The 26,460-nt window shown below is 39.1% G+C and overlaps 1 protein-coding gene and 3 long non-coding RNA genes across 4 annotated transcripts in view; 3 read left to right on the top strand and 1 right to left on the bottom strand.

The window, feature by feature from the left end:
• The window catches only part of LOC107572514 (cortexin-3), a 25,768-nt gene extending 2,302 nt beyond the window's left edge, over positions 1 to 23,466 (top strand). Inside the window, exons 2-3 of the mRNA XM_016258932.1 lie at positions 21,704 to 22,023; positions 22,062 to 23,466. Of these exons, the coding sequence (XP_016114418.1) occupies positions 21,704 to 22,017 (314 nt within the window). The 3' untranslated portion in view covers positions 22,018 to 22,023; positions 22,062 to 23,466. The remainder of the gene's footprint in view (positions 1 to 21,703; positions 22,024 to 22,061) is intronic.
• On the top strand, positions 1,532 to 6,261 carry LOC107572517 (uncharacterized). Its single transcript, XR_001607362.1, has 3 exons — positions 1,532 to 1,620; positions 1,987 to 1,994; positions 6,252 to 6,261. It is a non-coding gene; the product is annotated as an uncharacterized lncRNA (long non-coding RNA).
• Positions 6,185 to 6,685, bottom strand: LOC107572515 (uncharacterized). The gene is made up of 3 exons (XR_001607361.1): positions 6,610 to 6,685; positions 6,428 to 6,513; positions 6,185 to 6,305 (listed from the first exon to the last, which is right to left on the bottom strand). It is a non-coding gene; the product is annotated as an uncharacterized lncRNA (long non-coding RNA).
• LOC107572518 (uncharacterized) lies at positions 7,942 to 14,350 on the top strand. Its single transcript, XR_001607363.1, has 2 exons — positions 7,942 to 7,998; positions 14,299 to 14,350. It is a non-coding gene; the product is annotated as an uncharacterized lncRNA (long non-coding RNA).
• Positions 23,467 to 26,460: the final 2,994 nt, after the last annotated feature.

Here is a 26,460-nt window from a genome sequence, read left to right as displayed (position 1 = left end):
GGATATTTTCAGTGTCCCGGTAATTCAAAAGGCTTATAAATAATTCAGAATGAGTTTTTTTGAAAATCTGAAATAGCAGAAAGTCTCCTGTGAGGGGTAGGTTTAGGGGTAGGGTTGGTGTAGGGCAATAGAATATACGGTCTGTACAGTATAAAAACCATTACGCCTATGGAGAGTCCCGCTGATGCTGATCACATTCAGATGCTTCTGTTTTCATGTAAACTGCAGTTGAAGTCCATGTCTCTACACTAAAATCCGCATACGAGTCTCTGGACAAACAACACGAGACAAACTGTTCCTCTCTGCTGTTCATAGAGACGCAGTGACTTCTGCTTTACTCAGTGCTGAAGTGAATTACACTACATCTCTCTCTCTCTCCTGCTTCTCTTACTGCAGTAACATTTGCATTTATTCACTACTTATAAGCAACTTTAACCCATTGAATATACAGATTTTTAGAGTATCAGACATTCCATATTCCTCTTGTATGTGCTGAATATTTCACTGATGTAGACTGTTTTGCTACCTTTATTAGAGCTCAGCAGCAGATTTTGTGTTGCAGAGGACAGAAATGAAGGCTGTGCTGAATTTAATTTTGTTTGACTGGATTTAATAGTTTACAGTCAGTGACCTGCACTGTACAGTGAAATAGGTTATTTACAGGTTCAACTGCTCACCTGCTCCTTGAAGGTGTGTGTCGGGATAAAGGTAATATTTACACTTTTGTTAATTGACTTAATTAGCATCTTAAATAGTATCATCCACAATTGGGAAAAAACTAAATTCAACTAATGAGCTAATCGATGTCGTCAGTCTCATTTATAGCCTTGCACAGATTCATAAATTATATTAAATATGTTTAATATGCATAAAGTGTACATTAAATATGTTAACATTAAAGGTGCAATAGGTGATTGTCTTCAGAAACAATTTTTGTTATGCTGGTTGAAAGTCTCTTCACATCCCGATAGCAATTATTAAGTTAAGTGGTCTAAATGTATTTGTCTGTATTTATACAGTATATTCTGTGGAAGATGTAGGATCAAGAAATGTTCGTCCAATCAAAACGCTCGGTCCAAGCGTTTTAATATGCTTTCCTACCTGCCTGTCAACGTACGTATAAGCATACCTCTGCGCATCCGGTTCGCGCAGACAGGATACGTCATCAGCACGTTCACGCACGCTGTGCAGACAGAGCGAGGACGGCAGACAAACAGCAACAACCCCATCTTCCTTCCTGGTATTGTAGTACTTTTAAAGATTTCTCACCGGTGAATGACACATGATGTAGCCCAGCAGTTAATCCAGTCCTCGCGCCAGCTCGTTAGAAGTGAGCTACGTGCATGAACTGTGTTCCGATCGATATGATCCCTACACAGTGTTCATTGCTCCCTACTCCCTGAGCAGGGGAAATCTGTTGAAGTTTACTTCACTTCAGAACATGGGCTGGAATTGGGAACCTGTTGTAGCCTATTGTAGTAATGTTGTCTCTGGTCTGTGAGCGTAAATGCGTTCAGGGGGCGTGGCTTTGGACGGCGATTGCAGGGAGGGTGGGACGTTCGCTTTCAGTGCTATCAGGCTAAAGTTAGCATTTTCCCAGATCTCCTATTGTACCTTTAAGTTGATATCATCACACAACTTGCTGTATTTAAAAGCCCTTGAAATATCTGTTAGAAAAGTGCATGTAGCATTAGTCAGGAGTTGATTAAAAAGGCAGTGTTGACAAAAACGAAAGATGGACACAACCACAGTGCTGGTCCTGGTATGAATGAATGAATAAATGAATGAATGATGCATTTATATAGCGCTTTATTGTGTATTGTTGTACACCCAAAGTGCTTTACAATCATGTGGGGGGGGGGGCTCTCCTCAACCACCACCAGTGTGCAGCATCCACTTGGATGATGTGAAGGCAGCCACAGGACAGCGGCGCCAGTGTGCTCAGCACACACCAGCTACAGGTGGAGAGGAGAGAGAGTCATAGAGCCAATCAAGTGGTTGGGGATTATTAGGAGGCCATGATTGACAAGGGCCAGTGGAGGGAATTTGGCCAGGACACCGGGGTTACACCCCTACTCTTTTACGATGAGTGCCATGGGATTTTTAATGACCACAGAGAGTCAGGACCTCGGTTTAACGTCTCATCCAAAAGATGGGTATGTGTATACAACGCGCAGTGCTGGAAAAACACACTGTTAAAGGAGCCTTTGGTGTAAACAACACTGTAATCCATACCTTCCACATCAGCAACTGTGTTTTATCTGTTCCAATTGTACAATAGAGTGCTGCAGGGGGGACGTATTTTTGTAGACCAAAACAGAGTTAGCATTTCTGGTTCCATCGTCCTGAAGTCAATTAGCTTTTTGGTAGTGTACCCTAGTGAAAAAAAGTATACCAAATATACTTGCAGTCAGACTAATTGTCAGTATACTTCAAGTGTGTTAATGATTAGTTAACTTGAAGTGTGCTATTTTGGATCAACTATTTTTGTACTAAGTGTATTTTAGTTGTAATTAAATTATACTAAAGTATAATTTTAAGTGTATTTAGTGTATGTTTCTATACTAAATTGGAACAACTTCGAGGACACTAAGTATATGCCTATTTACATGCTTGATTAGTGATATTAAAGTGTATTTTTTTTGTATTATGAGTACATTACAAATTAATTATGAGTGTCTTTGAAACACACAAGCAATATACTATAAATGTATTATTTTTGAGTAAAAATATGCTAATTTTCCCCCAATGCTGAATCCACTTTTTAAGGTCATTACAATAAATACATAACTTCAATGACAGAGACACATTATTAACAATTCAAACTGTGTTTATTTAAACCTCAAATGGTTTTAGCATTGCAAAACATAAAATGCACCAACCATGTTTTTAAATAAAAAGAATGCTGAAAGAAACAAACACGAAAAAATAAAAACATTTAGCAACAGCAGCAACACACAAACTTCACTTTTTTGCTGAATTAGATTTTTTACTTTATTTCGAACATAAAATAAATACAATAAAACAATAACACAATACAAAACTATTTTAAATTATACATGTCCAAAAAATATAGCAATTCTATAAAGAATTGCTCTTTGTTACACTTGCGCCTGATGGCCGCTCACATCAGATGCACTTGTGTGTGGAAACTAACCTCAAAGTAAAAGAGGTCAGGTCAGAGGGCATGTTCATACAACTTTTTCTTTTTACTACATCAGACTGTAAATCTCCTGTATTAAACCCGTACTACTTAATAGAATGAACATCAGGATTAGCGGTGAGGAATTGTATCAGTATGTCACGTCAATATTGCTTCCAGTGTATTAGTCAAACATACAGTATACAACAGAAGTGAGTACACCCATATAGCATCACTTTAAATCACATGATATAACGCTATTCAAGTTGAAAAGAATAGTATTTATAGTACAGGTCAGGCTAAATTGTAATGTAGACACATGCATTTTCTGTAAAGCTGCTTTGAGAAGTTAGTGCACTCTAAATGAGGGCATAAAGGGCAAAAGCAGCAGCAGCGCACTGATCCTAGACTTAGTAGACATCACCTCTCCGTCTTCAAAGACAATCAACACATCCAGTGGGTTCCTCGTGACATCTCCTCTTCCTCCTCAACAGCAATGATGGGGACTGCTGCCTTCTGCACCTGCTCAGGCTCCTTTTTCTAAATGCATTAAACAAAAGTGTTAGTATATGTCACAACATATCATACAATTAACCCTTGTGTGATCCTCTGAATCAGAACTGGTGGCACACTGCATCACATCAAACATCCCTGATCCTGGATATCATGATGTCAGTCACGTGGTGTGAAAGAAGCAGTGTTTGTCTGGGCTGTGTATGCATGAGTGGATCAATGTTCAGATTTACATTTCATTCCAAAAATATTGTACTGCTTCAGAAGACACATTTGTGCCGCTACATTTGCAAAAATAGCAATTCATCCAAAAATGAAGAAATGTAAGTTACTTAAACAAACCTTTCAGAAAGTGATGGTTTACATCTCGCAAAACACTAAAACCTATCAATTAAATCAATGTGAATTCTACTTACTTCACTTTAGGCTCGTAGTATTGCAGCCATCTTGTTGCCTTTGACTCCACGCTGCCTTTGCTCTGAAAACATTGATTTCAAAAACATATGCAAGTATGAGTTTACGGGGTCCCTTCAATACTGGTGCAGGACTGGAAAAAAAGCACAAACAAATTAGATTAAATAAACCAGGGAAAAAAAACACTAATTACAATGTGAAATGATAAATGCATAATAATAAAAAGAAACACCTAGAACACATCTTAACACAATACGTGCTAAACAAAACCAGTTAATATCATGCTTTGTGTATTACAGAGAAAGGAAAACGTCATTAAAAATTTCCTCAAGAAAGTTTGTAAACAGGCCGCTTTGTACAGACATTAACTATCATAGTATTTTATTTATTTTTTCCTACTATGGAAGTCAATGGCTGCGCAAAGCAGCCAGTTTACAAACTTTCTTCAAAATATCTTCCTTTGTGTTCAGCAGTACAAAGAAATGTATAGAGGTTTGGAACAGTAAATTACAATTTTCATTAAAAAAATGGTTAATTCTAAACTTAACATTGTTTTCTACACCAATTGACACAGCTGTGTGCATTTCTTGCATCTGAGCTCTGAAGTCTTACCCATGAATTGCCGTCATGTGACTGATAACAATATTAACAAGCTGACGTCTGGTGCTTTACAATAAGGTTTCATTAGTTAACATGGACTAAGAAAGCACAAGACTTCTACAGCATTTAATAATCTTAGTTAATGTTAATCTCAACATTTCCTAATACACTATAAAAATCAAAAGTTGTATCTGTTAACATGAATGCACTATGAACTAAAATGAACAAACAGTTCTACTTTTATTAACTAATACTAAAGTTAGCCATTGTTAGTTTGCACATTAATTAATGTTAACAAATGAGACCTTATTGTAAAGTGTTAGCATACACAAGCACTGTGGGCTTATACATCAAGCATAGTTCCTACATGACTAAGTACATTTCTAAGCAGAAGAACAAGATTCTTAGCTTACCTTCAGTGAGAAAGTCTCGGAACATACTATCTCTGTGAAGTTTTACACATTTCTTCACGCCTTGATGAACATGAAAGCTGTTGGTCAAGAAAAATGCTAATTATGACGTTGTAAATTAAAGAAAATCCAGCGAGCCGCTTGTCAGAAGCTCCATTTGTCACCCCACAGATGTTAACGTTACATTAAAGTGAAATCGTAAGTTAAAGTATCTACTATTGCAGATGAAGCGCGTGCACGTCAAACACGTGTCTCATATGATGAGCAAATATTAGTTCACAGTCATAAACTGGCAGAAAATATAAGTTTAGCAAAACGCTTCTTGCTTGATTATCTGATCATTTATCTCCGCTGCCATTTACTTTGCAGACGAGAGTAACTGCGATATACTTCATGTAAATTCCTCGGACCATCCGAAGCTGTGCGTTCAAGGTCTAGGATAGGGACATAATTTAACACTCAGGATTTTGCTGTGCACTTTTGCCACTGATCTGAGATGAAAAAAGCTACTCTTTACAACTGCATTTACATGCTTGTCAAATTGGAGGAGAGGATCAAAATGGACTCCAAGATTTTTTGCATGATTGTTTAGGTTATTACTTAAGAAACCTAACTGTGTTTTAATAGAGTTGTTAGCAAGACCCAGTACACAGCAACAAGTCCAGAGTTGAATTAACACTTTCAAAATAATGAAACATTTAACATTATGCCAGAGTTCCTTATTTGACTCTAAAAAAAAAAGTGTTAAAATAACACTGTTTAGAGTTGCATGTTTCAGGTGGTTAGAATTTGTTTCACTGTACGGTCTCAAAAGATCTACAAAACATGGTAAATATATACTGAAAACAGTTAAATCAACTACAACACACAACATCATTTCCATCAACGTGTTTATTTTAATTCTCCCTTGCAGTGCAATTTGAAGTTGAATTAAAACATTTAAAAAAGGAGGAATGTTTTACAAACTTCCATCCGCAACACTATATGATTTTATGAGCCATATCAAATGGCTCATAAAATGTAATCTCGGACATTTTTATAATACACCTTTCCTTACTTCGTAGTACTCTGAATGCATGAAGATGCGCATCAAAATGTATAGGAATGTATAAAAGTTCACAAGTGCATTATCATATGACAAATTGAAAACAAAATGTGCCTTTAAAAAGGAGAAACGGATGCTGACGCTGGTTGTTGCTGAGGTGCTTCTCCAAACTGCAGCATGACTAGAGTTGAACATTAGACATAAACAATGTGCAGGCACAGAGAAAACAACATTATAAAAGTGATTGTTCAAACAAGGACCCACAACACATTTGTAAAGTGCTACTACGCTATGATAGCTTACATGGCTTTCAGCAGCATCGCATGCACTTTTTGGAGACTTCAGTCCTCCTGGTAGTGGTGGAAGTGATGCCATTTCCTGGCTGTAGACTGAAGACAAAGATTCACATGAATTCATTAATGGGAATCTTCAAATGTAATACTTTTTAAGTTTAAGAACAGAGATCATTTTAAACATTCATCTACCTGTTGAGGAAGAGGGCTGTCTGGTGGCATCACTCCTCGACAAATATTCCTCTGGACTGTTTTTATTACACCAGGCAATGTATCCTGCATTGCTTGCAGCATCATAAAAGTGTCATATTCAGGCTAAAATCTCAAAGTATCAAATCTATTCTGAATAAGACAGTATTATGATTAAGGTGTTTACATGAGTTGCTTTTAGAATATTTCTCTCATGTTCCCGTTTTACATGTCATAGTATATATCGATTGCTTGCGGCAACCACATGTGACGACCCTGGGCTGGACTCCGCTTCATCCACGGTGAAAGCCGATCCGGCGATCCACAGTGCAAAGTTGTTGTATTTCCTCAGTGACCAGCACGGATCAGCTCCAGGCATGACGAAGCAGATATCGTCCTCTTTTGGAAGGCCAAACAAAGTAGTTTCGCTTTCACAACGAATCACACAGCGTCTTCAGGACATGGCAGCGGCGGCAACAATACTACAGCGAGAATAAAAGTTCCGCCTTCTTTCCTTGCGTGAACATTTGGGCGATGTTATGCAAATCTTCCCACATAGTGAGGTAGATATGTGGGGGCGTGTTAGAACGAGCCGTTATCTGTTATTCTGTAAATCAATATATTGTGAGAGGGCCGTGTGTTACCGCATCACAAACAACTCAAAATAACAAACTACAAAGTTAACAAAATGATGCACTCTACTATGCTGAGCGAGAGCGCTTCTCTGCTGTCTTCACGTGCTATAGGAAACATCCTATTTCCCACATATGAAGTCGTGATTACCAGCACATTGCAGTCTTTACTGTTAAAAATAACAGTAAACAGTGTTTTGTGAATGTTAATGCTTAGCCTAAATAATTTTATCGAAAGCATTCATGTGAGCGCTGCTGCGGTGTTAGGCCCACCCCAAATACTCTCATTGGTTGAGACGTGTGATGATGCCCATCTCAAGCCAGTACTGATCAACATCCCACCCCTCCTGTGAGCCATGGTTTGTCTGTATGTGAATTCAGAGCCAGTGAGTAATGGGCTTTCAAAATAATAATGATAATAATAAAAACTGCGTTAATGTGTTAATTGTTGTGTTAATTAATTATTGCGTTAACGCGATAATAACATGTTAACTTGCCCAGCTCTAATTATTACATAAGTATTATTGTACATTCTGATATTGAATTTGCATATCATAAATCATAAATGTTTAAGTAAGCATGATTTAATTTTACTTACCGTTCAAATCCATGCGAGGATAATTGCGGCCGTTTCTCCAGCGATGAACCAAAATGCATAGGCGGTGTAACGTGGGAGGCGTGACAATGGAGTTGAGGATCCAAATGCAGCTTTTATTCACAAGAGTGGTCAAAACAGGCAGGGTCAAACACCAGCAAACAGGTACAATCCAGGGCGAGACAAAAGAGCAATCCAATAAACAGTCCAAGGTCAAGAAACAAGAAGGCAAGGCAAAGAAACACAGAGACTCGGAACAGGGTACAGGCTAAACAATAATCAGCAATGTGTGTGTGAATGAGTGCAACCTTTATAGTGTCACTGATAGGAAACAGGTGTGGTGCAATAATGAGTTCCTACTAATGTGAGACAGCTGTGAACCGATGATGAGATCTGATGAAAGACAGGTGATGCACTTGATGAGTCCGGGCAAAGGATTATGGGAAATGGAGTCCTGAGTGAATGACAAGGTACAGAATGGAGTGCCCTCTAGAGGAGCTCATGGGCACTCCAGCTGGAGATCATGACAGAGCCCCCCCCAAGGATTGGCTTCCAGATACTCCTTAACATGAACAGACCAGAGTCCAGGAGGGAGGTGGAGCGGAGGCGGAACAGGGGGAGGGATGGAGGGCCAGGTCCATGAGGAATGAGAGGAACAGGGGACTGAGACAGAGCCGGCGGACGGAGAGCCAAGGTGGAACTGGCGGAGCAGAGAGCCAAGGCGGAGCCATCGGAGCAGAGAGCCAGGGTGAAGCCGGCGGAGCAGGGAGCCAGGGCGGAGCAGTAAGCCAAGGCAGAACCAGTGGAACAGAGTGCCAGGGCATTGCAGTGAGCCAGGGCGTAGCTGACAGAGCAGGGAGCCAGGGCAGAGCTGAAGACCACCAAAGCAGAGCTAAGGACCACCATGGCTGAGCAGGCAGAGCAGAAGACCACCAGGGCGGAGCTGATGGTGCAGGATACCACCAAGGCGGATCAGGCAGAACTGGAATATAGAGCACAGAGAGGTTAACAATGGCCTCAGCGGCCGTAACAAGCCTGGTAGACAGTTCAGAAATGGCATCTTTAGCCATAACAGGGTGAGCAGAGAGTTCAGGGGCAGCCTTTTTGACCGTGGCTGGAATGCCAGAGAATTCAGAACTGACCTCCTTGGTCGGAACAGGACAGACTAAGAGTTCACAAACGGCCTTCTTAGCCGTAACTGGATTGGCAGAGAATTCACAGATGGCCTCCATAGCTGTGACAGGACAGGCAGAGAGTTTACAGACGACCTTCTTGGTTATGACAGGGCAAACAGAGAGTTCAGGAGAGGCCTCTTCGGCCGATTCAGAGCAGGATAAAAGTTCATAAGTGGCCTCCGTAGCCTTGACAGGATGGGCAGAGAGTTCCGGGCAAAGGATTATGGGAAATGGAGTCCTGAGTGAATGGCAAGGTACAGAATGGAGTGCCCTCTAGAGGAGCTCATGGGCACTCCAGCTGGAGATCATGACAGGCGGAGTCTAATTACATGTCTTAGGAGTTGTTTTAACACTGATGATCAAACTCTGTCAATTAACTTCAACACCGGATACCATTTTACTCCGAATTTGTTCAAATTACTCTTTGGGTGTTGAAATCAACCCGGAAATGTTTAACACTGAAATTTCAACACTCAAGTTTTTGCTGTGTAGAAGCACTTCGGTTTTATTTTCATTCAGTTGCAGAGAGATATTTGTCATCCAGATCCAGATGACTTCATTATTCATAAAAAAGATGATCTAATGAAAAGTAATTTCCTGGTTTGATTGGAAGATATAGTTGGAGGCCATTAGCGCTACAATGATATTTAATGTTATGTTTCTGGAGTAATGAGCCCAAAGGACGCATGTAGAGGGAAAACAAAAGAAGGCCAAGAATGGATCCCTGAGGAACACCACAATGGATAGGCGCAGGGGGTGAAGTAAATGACCCGATATTTACAGAAAAAGTCCTCCCCTTTAAGTGAGACAAACCAGTCTAAAACAAGGTCCTGAACCCCAACGACACACTCAAGTCGTTTCAGAAGAATATCGTGATCAACAGTGACAAATGCGGCACTCAAATATAAAAGTATCAGGATAGCAGATGACCCAGAATCAATGGACAGCAGAATGTAATTTGTATAACTTCAACACCGGATACCATTTTACTCCGAATTTGTTCAAATTACTCTTCGGGTGTTGAAATCAACCCGGAAATGTTTAACACTGAAATTTCAACACTCAAGTTTTTGCTGTGTAGAAGCACTTCGGTTTTATTTTCATTCAGTTGCAGAGAGATATTTGTCATCCAGATCCAGATGACTTCATTATTCATAAAAAAGATGATCTAATGAAAAGTAATTTCCTGGTTTGATTGGAAGATATAGTTGGAGGCCATTAGCGCTACAATGATATTTAATGTTATGTTTCTGGAGTAATGAGCCCAAAGGACGCATGTAGAGGGAAAACAAAAGAAGGCCAAGAATGGATCCCTGAGGAACACCACAATGGATAGGCGCAGGGGGTGAAGTAAATGACCCGATATTTACAGAAAAAGTCCTCCCCTTTAAGTGAGACAAACCAGTCTAAAACAAGGTCCTGAACCCCAACGACACACTCAAGTTGTTTCAGAAGAATATCGTGATCAACAGTGACAAATGCGGCACTCAAATATAAAAGTATCAGGATAGCAGATGACCCAGAATCAATGGACAGCAGAATGTAATTTGTAACCTTCAGCAATGCAGACTCAGTGCTACGTATGCAGTGCTCTAAAACCAGATTGAAACGGGTCAAACATATTAAAAGGATCCAAGTATGCTATGAGAGTGCAACTTTTTTCCAAAACCTTTGAAATTATTAAAGAGCTGTTTATAATAACTAAGTGGGTGGGGCTGATTGTGTCTAAAACCTCTCTAATCTCTCTAAACTGTATTTGGTTTAATGGCAGAAATAAGGTCTGTGATGAACACAAGCTCAAGGTACTTTCTTGTTTTATTCTGTAACATTCATACAATGCATCAGTAAAGCTTTTACAACTGCTGAAAAGGCTGGTGAATAAAGGCCTCCTGTAGCGAATCCATGCATTTTTGTAAGATAAATATCCATATTTCAAATGTAATAAACACTTGTTTCTCACTTCCGCTGACTGTCGTACCTGGAAGCCGTTCCACCAGATGACGTAAGACATCAGCGTTGCGTGATAAGTGACGAGCGCGGAGAGAGAACAAAAAAAAAAAACCGCCGGTCACAAATTAGATCTCTTACAAAAACGCATGGATTCGCAACAGGAGGCCTTTATTCACCCCCTGGAGCCATGTGAGGGATGTTTTATTATGGATGCGTGTACTTTATTTCACGTCTTCTGAACTGTTGACAATCAACACCTGCTTACCCCCATTGAAAGGCTTGGAGGGGCCAGGACAATTTTTAATATAACTCCGATTGGATTCGTCAGAAAGTCACATACACCTAGGATGCTTCAAGGGTGAGTAAAACACAGGCTAATTTAAATTTTTGGGTGAACTTACCCTTTAAAGCTTATCAGGCTGACCAGGTAAACTCATCCCCTCACTAGTCACTTTCACAGCCTCAGTGTGTTTATAATTGCACTATAACTCTGCTGATTGAATTTAGGATTCAACATTCATTAAAAATGTGTTCATTTCTGAAAATTATCATGATGAACAAAACATGTGAGTATCAGAAAGTTTATTTTCTACAATAGTCCAAAGCCCAGTGGAAAAATACCGTTGGGTTTTTGTTGCGGGAACCAGGGTGATGTGAATTACGGGTTGACCTGCAAAAATACATAATTATTGCAGCGCTCTAAACTTTCTTCCTACCAATCACAGCAGTGGGCTTTTACATTGAAGTGGTGGACAAAAAAATCTCCCCCCCCAAAAAATGCTGTAAACTATACAGGAAACCCTCTCATTTGGTCTCATTTGGTAATAGTAAAGGTTAAAAAATAACACAAGATGCAGAACTAATTGCTATACTTCAGATATAAAGTGGTGTGAAAAAGTGTTGACCCCCTTCCTGATTTCTTATTTTTTTGCATGTTTGTCACACTTTAATGTTTCAGATCATCAAACTAATTTAAATATTAGTCAAAGTTAACACAAGTGAACACAACATGCAGTTTTTAAATGAAGGTTTTTATTATTAAGTGAAAACAAAATCCAAAACTACATCCACCTGTATAGATCTGCTACAGGGTGATCATGTATGTTACTGTATATGGTAGGGCTGAGTAAAAAATATTGATTTCTTGATTTTAATCGATTCTCATTTTTACGAAATGATGTTGATTCTTAAATCCCAAGAATTGATTAGTCTAGCCTGTTTTCAGTTAAAGAACGTAACATTGTAGTGTTCCCAGTCTCAGATTTCAAATTCTGTCCATTGTATTACAGTTTTCAAACAATAAATGCAGTTTTGGCACTGTTTAATGAGAGTGTCAGAACGTTGTAGCACTGAAGTTTAAGAATAGCGGCATTGGGAAGTTTCAAAATAAAGCATGACTAAACATCCGAAGGTATGCTAAAAGAAAGACAAACTTACCGAAATCCATATCCTGTCTCATGTTATCGCTCAATCAGTGTTTCAACTGTGCAAAGACGTCAATATAACAGCTTGTAAACAATCTCACGTAATGTCAATTACCTTTATTTACCTATAAACTAACGTTATTACGCCAAAAACATATTCGGTGACCATAAACTCGTTAGTCAGCTAGAAAAATGTACTCTAGAAAGGGGCATTTTGCTTAATATGTGCACCATATAACATATTTCATTAGGGTCCAAGCAGCGAAGGGGTGATGGCATCTATTGTATCCGTTGGTGTTCCTATTTTCTTAATAAGGCTTAAATTTGCACTATTGCCTGGTTTGTACTGTCTTTGTATTGTATTGTTAAACTGCATACCATTTATCGCTGACTGTACTGCAGATAAGGCTTAACTTTGTACTATCGCCTTGTTTGTATTGGTTTGTGTATTGTTTGTCTTGTATTGTATAGTAATAACATTTTTTCTGTATTACAGATGTTTAAGTTACATGTGACTGCACTGTTAGGATTGCTCAAATTTCACTATACTTCACTATACTAAAGAATCTTGAATCTATTCTTCTTCTTCTTTCGTTTCTTCCGCTCTTGAGTCTATGGCAGCCCATAGAACTGCTTGCGGGAAAGTTGTGAAATTTGGCACACTGATAGAGGACCATCTCAACATTAACCACAGCAAGTTTGGAGTCTGTTAAACAACTCCACAAACAACATCACCAGCTTCATGCATTACTAACCAGTTAGACTTTATTTCTGGAGTATCTAAAACAGAAGTTTTTTAGTGAGAATTAAGGTTTAGATTTTTTTTTAAACACCGTGTTGGTGAATAGTGTTTGCTTTAGGTGTCTCTTGACCCTTGACTTGTTAAATATAAGTTTCTCTGCCTTAACAAATGTGTTAACATAAACACAATTACAGCAATCAGAGAAAAACTGATGTTAGAAAGTCAAGGGTCAAAAACCCAACTAAAGCAAACACTTATCTACACATCAGTGACTTTTAATTTTATTCTTTACTATAAACATTAACATCTAAATCTCTGTTACTTCTTAATAAGAAATGTTTTGATGCATGACAAAAAAAGTCAAACTGGTTAGTAATGCATGAAGCTGGTGATGTTGTTTGTAGAGTTGTTCAATCATCTTCTGCTGAGATCTTGAGAGATTTAATGTCTTCTTTTATTTCAGTTGATTTCATCTAAGACTGTGGCTGAAGTCAGTTGTAGTTCTTGTGTTTCTCTTTTCTTCAGTGATTCTGCTTGTTTAACAGCAGGTGTTCATCACTAATGCTCAGTCAGCACTTAATTAATCACATAATTATCTCATTAACTTTAACACTCTTTTAGAGTGGGATCATATATGCTCTGAGCAGTGTTAATTTAACACTCAGGATTTTACTGTGTAATAACTTTTGAACCATAAGACACAGAAGGAAATTTTTCCTCGAGGAGTCGGGAGAACCTAGACGGTTGTCTGATTCTCAGAATTGGCTCAGATCATCTTCAGACCATGCTGGCAAAAAAGTTATGGAATTCAAGTTGATTCTTCAACCTGTTCTCGAATAACACGCAAACAAATTCGACAAAAAGCATGCAAAAATGGATCTGAGGCTGTATCTCCGCAGCGGTTTGGCGTATTGAGACCAAACTTTGTGTGTTATGACAAGCATGACCTGAGACTACCTGCAGTGTTTCGGTGCAGTGCCACCCAGTGGTCAGGAGATATGAAAATGCATATTTTTGCTTATAACTTCTGAATGGTTTGGCCAAAAATCACAATTTTCACATGTTTATAACTTTGGGTGTGGTCGACTTATTTTCACCAGAGTCATCTTTTTATACTACTGAATCCTTGTCGAGTCCAGAGATACCAAACATGCCAGGTTTTGGCTTAAAACAGGTACAATCCAGGGCGAGACAAAAGAGCAATCCAATAAACAGTCCAAGGTCAAGAAACAAGAAGGCAAGGCAAGGCAAGGAAACACAGAGACTCGGAACAGGGTACAGGCTAAACAATAATCAGCAATGTGTGTGTGAATGATTGCAACCTTTATAGTGTCACTAATAGGAAACAGGTGTGGTGCAATAATGAGTTCCTACTAATGTGAGACAGCTGTGAACCAATGATGAGATCTGATGAGAGACAGGTGATGCACTTGATGAGTCCGGGCAAAGGATTATGGGAAATGGAGTCCTGAGTGAATGGCAAGGTACAGAATGGAGTGCCCTCTAGAGGAGCTCATGGGCACTCCAGCTGGAGATCATGACAGGCGGAGTCTAATTACATGTCTTAGGAGTTGTTTTAACACTGATGATCAAACTCTGTCAATTAACTTCAACACCGGATACCATTTTACTCCGAATTTGTTCAAATTACTCTTTGGGTGTTGAAATCAACCCGGAAATGTTTAACACTGAAATTTCAACACTCAAGTTTTTGCTGTGTAGAAGCACTTCGGTTTTATTTTCATTCAGTTGCAGAGAGATATTTGTCATCCAGATCCAGATGACTTCATTATTCATAAAAAAGATGATCTAATGAAAAGTAATTTCCTGGTTTGATTGGAAGATATAGTTGGAGGCCATTAGCGCTACAATGATATTTAATGTTATGTTTCTGGAGTAATGAGCCCAAAGGATGCATGTAGAGGGAAAACAAAAGAGGGCCAAGAATGGATCCCTGAGGAACACCACAATGGATAGGCGCAGGGGGTGAAGTAAATGACCCGATATTTACAGAAAAAGTCCCCCCCTTTAAGTGAGACAAACCAGTCTAAAACAAGGTCCTGAACCCCAACGACACACTCAAGTCGTTTCAGAAGAATATCGTGATCAACAGTGACAAATGCGGCACTCAAATATAAAAGTATCAGGATAGCAGATGACCCAGAATCAATGGACAGCAGAATGTAATTTGTAACCTTCAGCAATGCAGACTCAGTGCTACGTATGCAGTGCTCTAAAACCAGATTGAAACGGGTCAAACATATTAAAAGGATCCAAGTATGCTATGAGAGTGCAACTTTTTTCCAAAACCTTTGAAATTATTAAAGAGCTGTTTATAATAACTAAGTGGGTGGGGCTGATTGTGTCTAAAACCTCTCTAATCTCTCTAAACTGTATTTGGTTTAATGGCAGAAATAAGGTCTGTGATGAACACAAGCTCAAGGTACTTTCTTGTTTTATTCTGTAACATTCATACAATGCATCAGTAAAGCTTTTACAACTGCTGAAAAGGCTGGTGAATAAAGGCCTCCTGTAGCGAATCCATGCATTTTTGTAAGATAAATATCCATATTTCAAATGTAATAAACACTTGTTTCTCACTTCCGCTGACTGTCGTACCTGGAAGCCGTTCCACCAGATGACGTAAGACATCAGCGTTGCGTGATAAGTGACGAGCGCGGAGAGAGAACAAAAAAAAAAAACCGCCGGTCACAAATTAGATCTCTTACAAAAACGCATGGATTCGCAACAGGAGGCCTTTATTCACCCCCTGGAGCCATGTGAGGGATGTTTTATTATGGATGCGTGTACTTTATTTCACGTCTTCTGAACTGTTGACAATCAACACCTGCTTACCCCCATTGAAAGGCTTGGAGGGGCCAGGACAATTTTTAATATAACTCCGATTGGATTCGTCAGAAAGTCACATACACCTAGGATGCTTCAAGGGTGAGTAAAACACAGGCTAATTTTAATTTTGGGGTGAACTTACCCTTTAAAGCTTATCAGGCTGACCAGGTAAACTCATCCCCTCACTAGTCACTTTCACAGCCTCAGTGTGTTTATAATTGCACTATAACTCTGCTGATTGAATTTAGGATTCAACATTCATTAAAAATGTGTTCATTTCTGAAAATTATCATGATGAACAAAACATGTGAGTATCAGAAAGTTTATTTTCTACAATAGTCCAAAGCCCAGTGGAAAAATACCGTTGGGTTTTTGTTGCGGGAACCAGGGTGATGTGAATTACGGGTTGACCTGCAAAAATACATAATTATTGCAGCGCTCTAAACTTTCTTCCTACCAATCACAGCAGTGGGCTTTTACATTGAAGTGGTGGACAAAAAAATCTCCCCCCCCCAAAAATGCTGTAAACTATACAGGAAACCCTCTCATTTGGTCTCATTTGGTAATAGTAAAGGTTAAAAAATAACACAAGATGCAGAACTAATTGCTATACTTCAGATATAAAGTGGTGTGAAAAAGTGTTGACCCCCTTCCTGATTTCTTATTTTTTTGCATGTTTGTCACACTTTAATGTTTCAGATCATCAAACTAATTTAAATATTAGTCAAAGTTAACACAAGTGAACACAACATGCAGTTTTTAAATGAAGGTTTTTATTATTAAGTGAAAACAAAATCCAAAACTACATCCACCTGTATAGATCTGCTACAGGGTGATCATGTATGTTACTGTATATGGTAGGGCTGAGTAAAAAATATTGATTTCTTGATTTTAATCGATTCTCATTTTTACGAAATGATGTTGATTCTTAAATCCCAAGAATTGATTAGTCTAGCCTGTTTTCAGTTAAAGAACGTAACATTGTAGTGTTCCCAGTCTCAGATTTCAAATTCTGTCCATTGTATTACAGTTTTCAAACAATAAATGCAGTTTTGGCACTGTTTAATGAGAGTGTCAGAACGTTGTAGCACTGAAGTTTAAGAATAGCGGCATTGGGAAGTTTCAAAATAAAGCATGACTAAACATCCGAAGGTATGCTAAAAGAAAGACAAACTTACCGAAATCCATATCCTGTCTCATGTTATCGCTCAATCAGTGTTTCAACTGTGCAAAGACGTCAATATAACAGCTTGTAAACAATCTCACGTAATGTCAATTACCTTTATTTACCTATAAACTAACGTTATTACGCCAAAAACATATTCGGTGACCATAAACTCGTTAGTCAGCTAGAAAAATGTACTCTAGAAAGGGGCATTTTGCTTAATATGTGCACCATATAACATATTTCATTAGGGTCCAAGCAGCGAAGGGGTGATGGCATCTATTGTATCCGTTGGTGTTCCTATTTTCTTAATAAGGCTTAAATTTGCACTATTGCCTGGTTTGTACTGTCTTTGTATTGTATTGTTAAACTGCATACCATTTATCGCTGACTGTACTGCAGATAAGGCTTAACTTTGTACTATCGCCTTGTTTGTATTGGTTTGTGTATTGTTTGTCTTGTATTGTATAGTAATAACATTTTTTCTGTATTACAGATGTTTAAGTTACATGTGACTGCACTGTTAGGATTGCTCAAATTTCACTATACTTCACTATACTAAAGAATCTTGAATCTATTCTTCTTCTTCTTTCGTTTCTTCCGCTCTTGAGTCTATGGCAGCCCATAGAACTGCTTGCGGGAAAGTTGTGAAATTTGGCACACTGATAGAGGACCATCTCAACATTAACCACAGCAAGTTTGGAGTCTGTTAAACAACTCCACAAACAACATCACCAGCTTCATGCATTACTAACCAGTTAGACTTTATTTCTGGAGTATCTAAAACAGAAGTTTTTTAGTGAGAATTAAGGTTTAGATTTTTTTTTAAACACCGTGTTGGTGAATAGTGTTTGCTTTAGGTGTCTCTTGACCCTTGACTTGTTAAATATAAGTTTCTCTGCCTTAACAAATGTGTTAACATAAACACAATTACAGCAATCAGAGAAAAACTGATGTTAGAAAGTCAAGGGTCAAAAGCCCAACTAAAGCAAACACTTATCTACACATCAGTGACTTTTAATTTTATTCTTTACTATAAACATTAACATCTAAATCTCTGTTACTTCTTAATAAGAAATGTTTTGATGCATGACAAAAAAAGTCAAACTGGTTAGTAATGCATGAAGCTGGTGATGTTGTTTGTAGAGTTGTTCAATCATCTTCTGCTGAGATCTTGAGAGATTTAATGTCTTCTTTTATTTCAGTTGATTTCATCTAAGGCCGTGGCTGAAGTCAGTTGTAGTTCTTGTGTTTCTCTTTTCTTCAGTGATTCTGCTTCTTAACAGCAGGTGTTCATCACTAATGCTCAGTCAGCACTTAATTAATCACATAATTATCTCATTAACTTTAACACTGCTTCAGTGTTACTTTAACACTCTTTTAGAGTGGGACCATATATGCTCTGAGCAGTGTTAATTTAACACTCAGGATTTTACTGTGTAATAACTTTTGAACCATAAGACACAGAAGGAAAATTTTCCTCGAGGAGTCGGGAGAACCTAGACGGTTGTCTGATTCTCAGAATTGGCTCAGATCATCTTCAGACCATGCTGGCAAAAAGTTATGGAATTCAAGTTGATTCTTCAACCTGTTCTCGAATAACACGCAAACAAATTCGACAAAAAGCATGCAAAAATGGATCTGAGGCTGTATCTCCGCAGCGGTTTGGCGTATTGAGACCAAACTTTGTGTGTTATGACAAGCATGACCTGAGACTACCTGCAGTGTTTCGGTGCAGTGCCACCCAGTGGTCAGGAGATATGAAAATGCATATTTTTGCTTATAACTTCTGAATGGTTTGGCCAAAAATCACAATTTTCACATGTTTATAACTTTGGGTGTGGTCGACTTATTTTCACCAGAGTCATCTTTTTATACTACTGAATCCTTGTCGAGTCCAGAGATACCAAACATGCCAGGTTTTGGCTTATGGTTTGTGCAACGTTGCATTTTAGCGCTTAAAAAACATTTGCCAATATTTTAGAAACCGTTACTCCAATCGACACAAAACCACTGTAGGAAATTCGGAAACATAGCATGCCAGTAATGTGATAATACCCAATTGCCAAAATTTTTATAGTAAGTGGCAAAAAAATGCAAACAATGTCAGCCATCGGTAATTTTTTTCAAGTTGATTCTTCAACCTGTTCTCGAATAACACGCAAACAAATTCGACAAAAAGCATGCAAAAATGGATCTGAGGCTGTATCTCCGCAGCGGTTTGGCGTATTGAGACCAAACTTTGTGTGTTATGACAAGCATGACCTGAGACTACCTGCAGTGTTTCGGTGCAGTGCCACCCAGTGGTCAGGAGATATGAAAATGCATATTTTTGCTTATAACTTCTGAATGGTTTGGCCAAAAATCACAAAACTCTCTTTAGATTGGGTGCATCATGCCGAATGATACCCAATTTTTCCGTGTCAGCCATTTTGGGCATCGGCCATTTTTAATTTTGTAGTAAAATGCTGTATTTTATGAACGCATTGACTTATCGTTACGAAACTTGGTATGGGTCATCAGCATGATGCCCTGAAGGAGCCTGAGAAGTTTGGAGCCAGTGCCACCTAGTGGTAAAATCAAATATTCACATGTTTATAACTTTGGGTGTGGTCGACTTATTTTCACCAGAGTCATCTTTTTAGACTACTGAATCCTTGTCGAGTCCAGCGATACCAAACATGCCAGGTTTTGGCTTATGGTTTGTGCAACGTTGCATTTTAGCGCTTAAAAAACATTTGCCAATATTTTAGAAACCGTTACTCCGATTGACACAAAACCACTGTAGGAAATTCGGAAACATAGCATGCCAGTAATGTGATAATACCCAATTGCCAAAATTTTTATAGTAAGTGGCAAAAAAATGCAAACAATGTCAGCCATCGGTAATTTTTCTCTTCTCATATATAAAAATGTCTATAACTCCAAAACAAAATGAGATATTTTCACCAAATTTAACGCACATATGTATGGGCACACTCTAAGGACACATAAAAAATTTGGTGGGATTGTGCATCTTGGTGGAGCTATAATTGAACAAAACATGAAATTGCCATTGACTACAATAGAGTATTATGATATAAAATACTATATTTTATGAATGCATTGGTGTACCATTACGAAACTTTGTATGTGCCATCAAGACAATGACCTGAAAGTACTTGAGATAGTGCCACCTTGTGGTCAAAAGTTACAATGAAATTTCAAATAAATGCTAATAGCTTTCTGTGAATTTTGCCGATTGTAACGAGACTGGTATTAATAGATTCCTTGGGTCATGCTGAGAACAGTAATACCAATGTTGCCATAGTCAGCCAAACTTCCTGTCCACCATTTTGATTTTCTTTTAAAACCTACTTTTTCAAACTCCTCCTAGACCGTTGGTCCGGTTTTCACCAAAATCTAATCATATCATCTTCAGACCATGCTGACAAAAAGTTATGGATTTTGTGATGATAGACAAAACTGTTTTCGCATACGACAGCAATGAATTTGAGGCATGATGCCGAATTGACACTTGAGGCCGTATCTCTGCAATGCTTTGGCATATTGACAGCAAACTTTGTGTGTGCCATTGTCAACTCACACAGAACACACCACATCGATTTGATAACAGCGCCATCTATTGGTCAAACGTGATAAGCCAATAAATTATGTTAGGTTGTATTTATGATTTTCCAGCCGTTTTAACTAAAATCATCCTAAAATGGCTTCAATTACTCATTTCTGCAGTTTATCTGATGCTTGCTTCTGTAGTGCTTGGCCCCGTAATTGCTGCTTGCAGCTATATTTATAATTATTACTGTTATTCAGTGTTTAATTTATGTTTGAATAAATCGGTCAAGTTTTAATGACAGTCGGCATTGGAGTCGAAATATTGTTATGTAATTGTAACTTTATTATTATAAAAACTTAATTGAGTGTAATTTAAGTTTTTGTATACAAATCAATAAATTTTAACCTTCAATATTTGTAGTAATGTAGTACCAGCTGAATCTCATGTATATTTTACAGCATTAGTTGAGAGATTGTTTTTTTCCTTGGGAAGATTTGGCATGTACTGTTCCTGATATATATCCAAAATAATCAACATCGAATCGAATCACATCAAATTGGTAATCAAATCGAATCCAATCACAAGCTTGTGAATGAGAATCTAATCAAATCGTGAAATTTGTGTCAAAACCTAGCCCTACTATATGGGGTTATTTCATATATGTTATATGTGCAGCAGCAGCATTTCTTACGTGCTCACAGCATTCATGTTGTGGAGTTGTTGGCAGCAGCAGTGTACCAGATCAATTCCGCCAAGACCAAACACATTAACAATGTACATTACCATACCAATCCCTCTGAGAGTTGTCATGATAGAACTAACTGTTAACTTCAGAAAACACTCAAAACTGATGAAGGAAACTGCAGCGTGCCATCAAACCATTGTGTCTGCTTTAGGTCGCCTTTCCAAGTGGACTTCTATCACATTTCTGCTTGGAGTTGATAGTTTTGTGGGCAAGCACAGGTTTGACCATTTAGTCTGTGTGTGTGTGTGTGTGTGTGTTTGTAGATGAGGCCCATGTGGAGGATGTGAGGATGCGCGAGCGTCTGCTGTGGGACGAGCCGCTGCAGATCTCCTGGCTGATGGAGGCCGAGCCGTTCACCTCCTCCCTCCAGACGGGGGGTCCTGTGGCGGGCGCCAGCATGACCCTGGAGCAGAAGACCACCTTTGCCTTCGTCATCTTCCTCTTCGTCTTCCTCTGCATGCTGATCGTGCGCTGCTTCCGCATCCTGCTGGACCCCTACCGCAGCATGCCCACTTCCACCTGGGCCGACGGTCTGGACGGACTCGAGAAGGGCCAGTTTGATTACACGCTGGCATAGAGACACTTACTCTCACACACACACACACACACACACACACACACACAATGACACACACAAACACACACACACTCCCGCAGAGCGCTGGACATCCTGAAGTCATACACAAACACGTGTAGAAATACATCAAATATACAGTAATTCTGCATATGAGCAGCTCCGCCACAAGCTTGTGAAGACTATAACACATACACACACACACTGTGCTCACTGCCTTCCACACATACAAGATGTTGTTTGAGAAGATGAGTGTGCAGTGCTTTATTCCAGGCTGAATGGATACTGAGCTCTTATTAGCGCTGAGACACAGGGTAGCCTTCTTTTATATTCTCCCAAAACCACAGCCCTCCTGTCCTCATGTATCTGTGCTGTTGTAAACTGCCAAGTACAAATCTCTAGAAGAGAAGCTCTTTCTAAAACCGTTTATAAGCACTTCATATGACGCTTTTGTCGAAATAGCCCTTAAAAAAACGTGCACTGTAATCGGCCACTGTCAAAGTTTACATGATTCATTACTGGCAATTACTGCAGTGCTTCTGGCCACATCCTGGCCTTTTTAGAAACCTCTAGCTGATATGAATACGCAGTTAGGACAGGCTGTTAGATGAGCTGTTGATTCATTGTGTGTGCAATATGTGGCTCACTTCACAGGTTCTGTACATCTGAAAGCTCATTGATGGTAGGAACCGCAGGATCTGTCAGCCTTAGCACGATAAATACTCTTAGATCACGTCTCTACCTGTATATTCATAGGCTGTAGTTTCGTAAGCCTTAACCCGTGAAGCTGCCATCAGGAGAAGCATCGTAATGTGAAGTCGCATGACCCATTTGAGCCTTTGAGCCGAACGCTAATCTTGAAAATCCATGTCCTTGAGAGCCGATAATCACACACTGATAATGATGTGAACGCTCTTCTGCCCCGTCGATCGTAGCTCATCTCACCGATGATCGTGATGATTTTTGTTGCACTACTTCATTGTACCTGCTGTCACTGTGAAAGAGTCGACAAGCTTTAGAGCACTAAGTAAAGGACGCGTTATTGTATGTGTCGTGACAAAGATTTAACAATCATTATAGCTGCTCATGTTTGAAAGACTGAAGATATTGGGGTTGGAGTGAACAGATGGTTTTCATCGTTCCTCATGAAGCGCTGCTGCTCTCTAGATGATACAAAGCACTAAACAGCTCTGTCTGTCTGTCTGTGAGTTTTAGTAGAGTATGTGGAGCCTCAAAACAATTTAGACCTTCATACTGTTTAGAAATAAGTGTCTGTAAAACAGAGAAATAATACATCTAGGAAACAAAGCACCAGTATATTCAAACACAAGATAATTCTGAATTATGATGCTTTGTTTTAATAGTGTCACAACCTCATTTATGTTTAAAAGAGATAATTAATAAAACATTTCCAAAGCAGTATAAATGTCATTTCCTGTTTTAATGTCATCAGAGTACCTGTACACCATTGCAAAGAGATTTTTTAAAGCTTTTACCTGTCTTGAAAAAGATGGTTGCTAATAAGTGTCTAAATGGGACTACAGAGGTTGTCTGGGATATTAACTTCATCATAGTGAACTGGTAAAATCATGCACTCACTAGATGCTTTCACAGCCATAGTGTGTTTATAATCACACTTTTGCAAACTATTCTAACTCAAACTCTCAGAAAATGTTTTTAAATAAAGTTGTTGAAGCTGAATGGAGTTGACTGTGTTGTGTTGCTCGTTTATAGCCTACATTAAGCGTTACACTTCTGCTGATTGTATTTAGAAAATTCTAAAAAGTTGTGTGTATTTATTCAGAACTATTCTTTCATGAATCATACTCTCATTATAGTGACATTTGCTTAACAATGTCTTCCTTTTAGCCAATAAGTTTGCCTGCAGGGTGAGTGTAATGTAACAGTATTCATGAGGAAAGCTCTGCTGTAAATGGGTCTAATCTACTAATCGAGTAGAAGCCATGAATAACCTCCGGACTCCAGCGCCCTTTCTAAGTCTGGTTGAAATGTCCAACAGGAGCATCTCTCCAGGAGTGGTAAACCTAAGCATCGCTGTACAAAAAAAAGTTGCTTCATTCAGAAGGCATTAATTTGCTGCTGTTCAAAATAATTTTAAACCTGGAAAGAAAAATGTCTGTTAAGCCAAGTTCACACTACAGGATTTTAAGCCCGATTTTCAAGTTAACGAGCTCACTGTCAGGTCAAGTTGTGATTGGGGGAAAATCGTCGGGTGATCAGCGCTCAGCAATCTTTATGTGTGAACTACTCAATGATTAATCAAAGAGGCTCGCACACACCAAACAAATATCTAGCAAGCTAAATATCTGGACCGGTCAGCGACAAGCTTCAGCCAGTGAGAGGAAAAGGCATGTGTTGAGGTCAGCGGAAGGAACAGCAGCAGCAACATGGAACAAGTTTGGACACAAGAAATGAAGCAACATTTTTCAGAACAGATCATCACTAATTTCAGCACTAATTTCTTCTCAACCTCCATTTTCAAATAACTCCTGTTTCATGTGTTGTTTCGCATCATTCCTGTGCAGCGTCTGGACCAACCAGACACACAATTGTTTTAGTTATATTTAACAAATACTCTGTAACACCCCTCAGTCAACAAACCAACTACGAGGGTCTATGGACCCTTCCCCCGACATGCATCTAACACCTCAGAAAGGCAGAACAGGCCTCTGGTTCCATGGCAACCAATGCTGATATCACTGGTTTTATTGCCCAAAGGAATGCGGGCAGAGAAACTCACAATTAATTTACCCTTAGGAAAGACACACAATGGCTATAAAAATGGACTCTTCTCTAATTAATTCATAGGAAAACCTTTCTGTGAATGAACACACATCTCCTCAGGACATTGTGAATACCATTACTATTCTTGTGTATTGTCTGTTGAATTGTATACTGTTTGTGTGTGTGTTATGATAGATCACTAGTTAATATAGCCCCACCGATACCATGTTTGGTCTCTTTGAATTTATCTTCTGATGATCTAAATGAGCGTTTATATTATATGTGGGTACATAGGCAATATATTAGTGTTCTAAGAATCTTTAGTAATTTTGATTCAAGTTCCATATGCAAATTACCATGCTCTCACACAAAGGGTCATAAAACTCTGCAGTATTTCCAACCTCCCGCTTGGAATTTCGGCCTTTCTCATTGGACAACCCCATCCTGAGAGGCGGGAATCTTCTCAGACCTTAAAAGGCTCACGCACAGTTCTGCCCATGTTCTTGTTGTTCTTCTTCTGCTAAGAAGCGTGTTGGAGCCTGAGCCGGTGCGGGCGTGCCCGGTGCACTCCAACACATAGTCAGTCAGCCTGCGGTTCTGTTAGATTCTGAGAAGATGAGGATGTGAGCTAGCACCCCTCTAAGGACACCCTAAGTCTGCGCCATGCCTCGGGCCTTGACTTTCTATTCATCAAGATCATCTGACTCAAAATGGTTCTTTCTCATCACCTAACTTCAGCCAACCTACTGGAGCCCCAAAGAGCATCAGGACTCTCTTTCAAACAGGTGAGACGTGCAAGTATTTGCATTTGCACCTTTTACAAAGGTGTGTTTGAACTAAGAAACTGATGTTTCCTTCAGGCTGTAGATCTGCTGAATATCAAATGGTACCATAGCTTCATGTTTTTATTTGTCTTCTCTTTACTGCTTAAGCTTTAACCCTTTTTCCTATATCAACGGTATGCGTGTGTGTGTGTGTGTATGTGTATGTTAGACTAGTTTAAGTGTTTATGTAGTTAATAAAGTCTTACTTGTATCACACTTGAGGTTGTTCATTGTTTGCTCATAACTGGAGTCCCTAATCATGCAGATTTTTGCTACATGCTCTGAGTAGTATTGTACAGGAAATTAATGTTCTTAGAATTGACAGACAGTTGAGTAAATACTTACAGCGGATCTAAATATTTATAATTAATTATAACTAGTTATAATTAATTATTCATATTTACTCTTTGAGCTGATTCGCTACACCTGTTCCACTTCTCACGAGTGTTCTCATGACAAAACATGGTTTGGGGATCAGATGGAGACGTTGGTTAACAGAGTTGTTCCCTGTTGTAGATCATTTACGTAGTGTCACGTAGTGTGAACACCACAACGACTTCAAGACAGACAGCAAGTCACGTAGTCTTAACAGCACAGCGATCTGCCAATGTTTAAAGTCAAGTGGTGTGAACTTGACTTTAAGCTGTCCAGGATGACGAGGAAGCAAAGGTTTGATGACATGATGAAGGAAGAGTGTGTCGGGTGTGTATGAGCAGGGCTGAAGTTCAGCTGTGTGTGAATACAGTGATAAAGGGAAAAGAGGGTCCAGGCTTTGTCCCTCATTCGATGGCAGGAGGACACATTGCGCTGCCAGATGGACACACTTTTCCTTCACTCCCAAAATATGCAAGAGTTTGCTCTATTCTACTTTGCTTTT

Source organism: Sinocyclocheilus grahami, unplaced genomic scaffold, assembly GCF_001515645.1.
Source record: "Sinocyclocheilus grahami isolate Dianchi unplaced genomic scaffold, SAMN03320097.WGS_v1.1 scaffold1766.1, whole genome shotgun sequence".
NCBI lineage: Eukaryota > Metazoa > Chordata > Actinopteri > Cypriniformes > Cyprinidae > Sinocyclocheilus > Sinocyclocheilus grahami.
The sequence above is the reverse complement of the archived record's forward strand: the minus strand, read 5'-3'. Positions and strand labels throughout refer to the sequence as shown.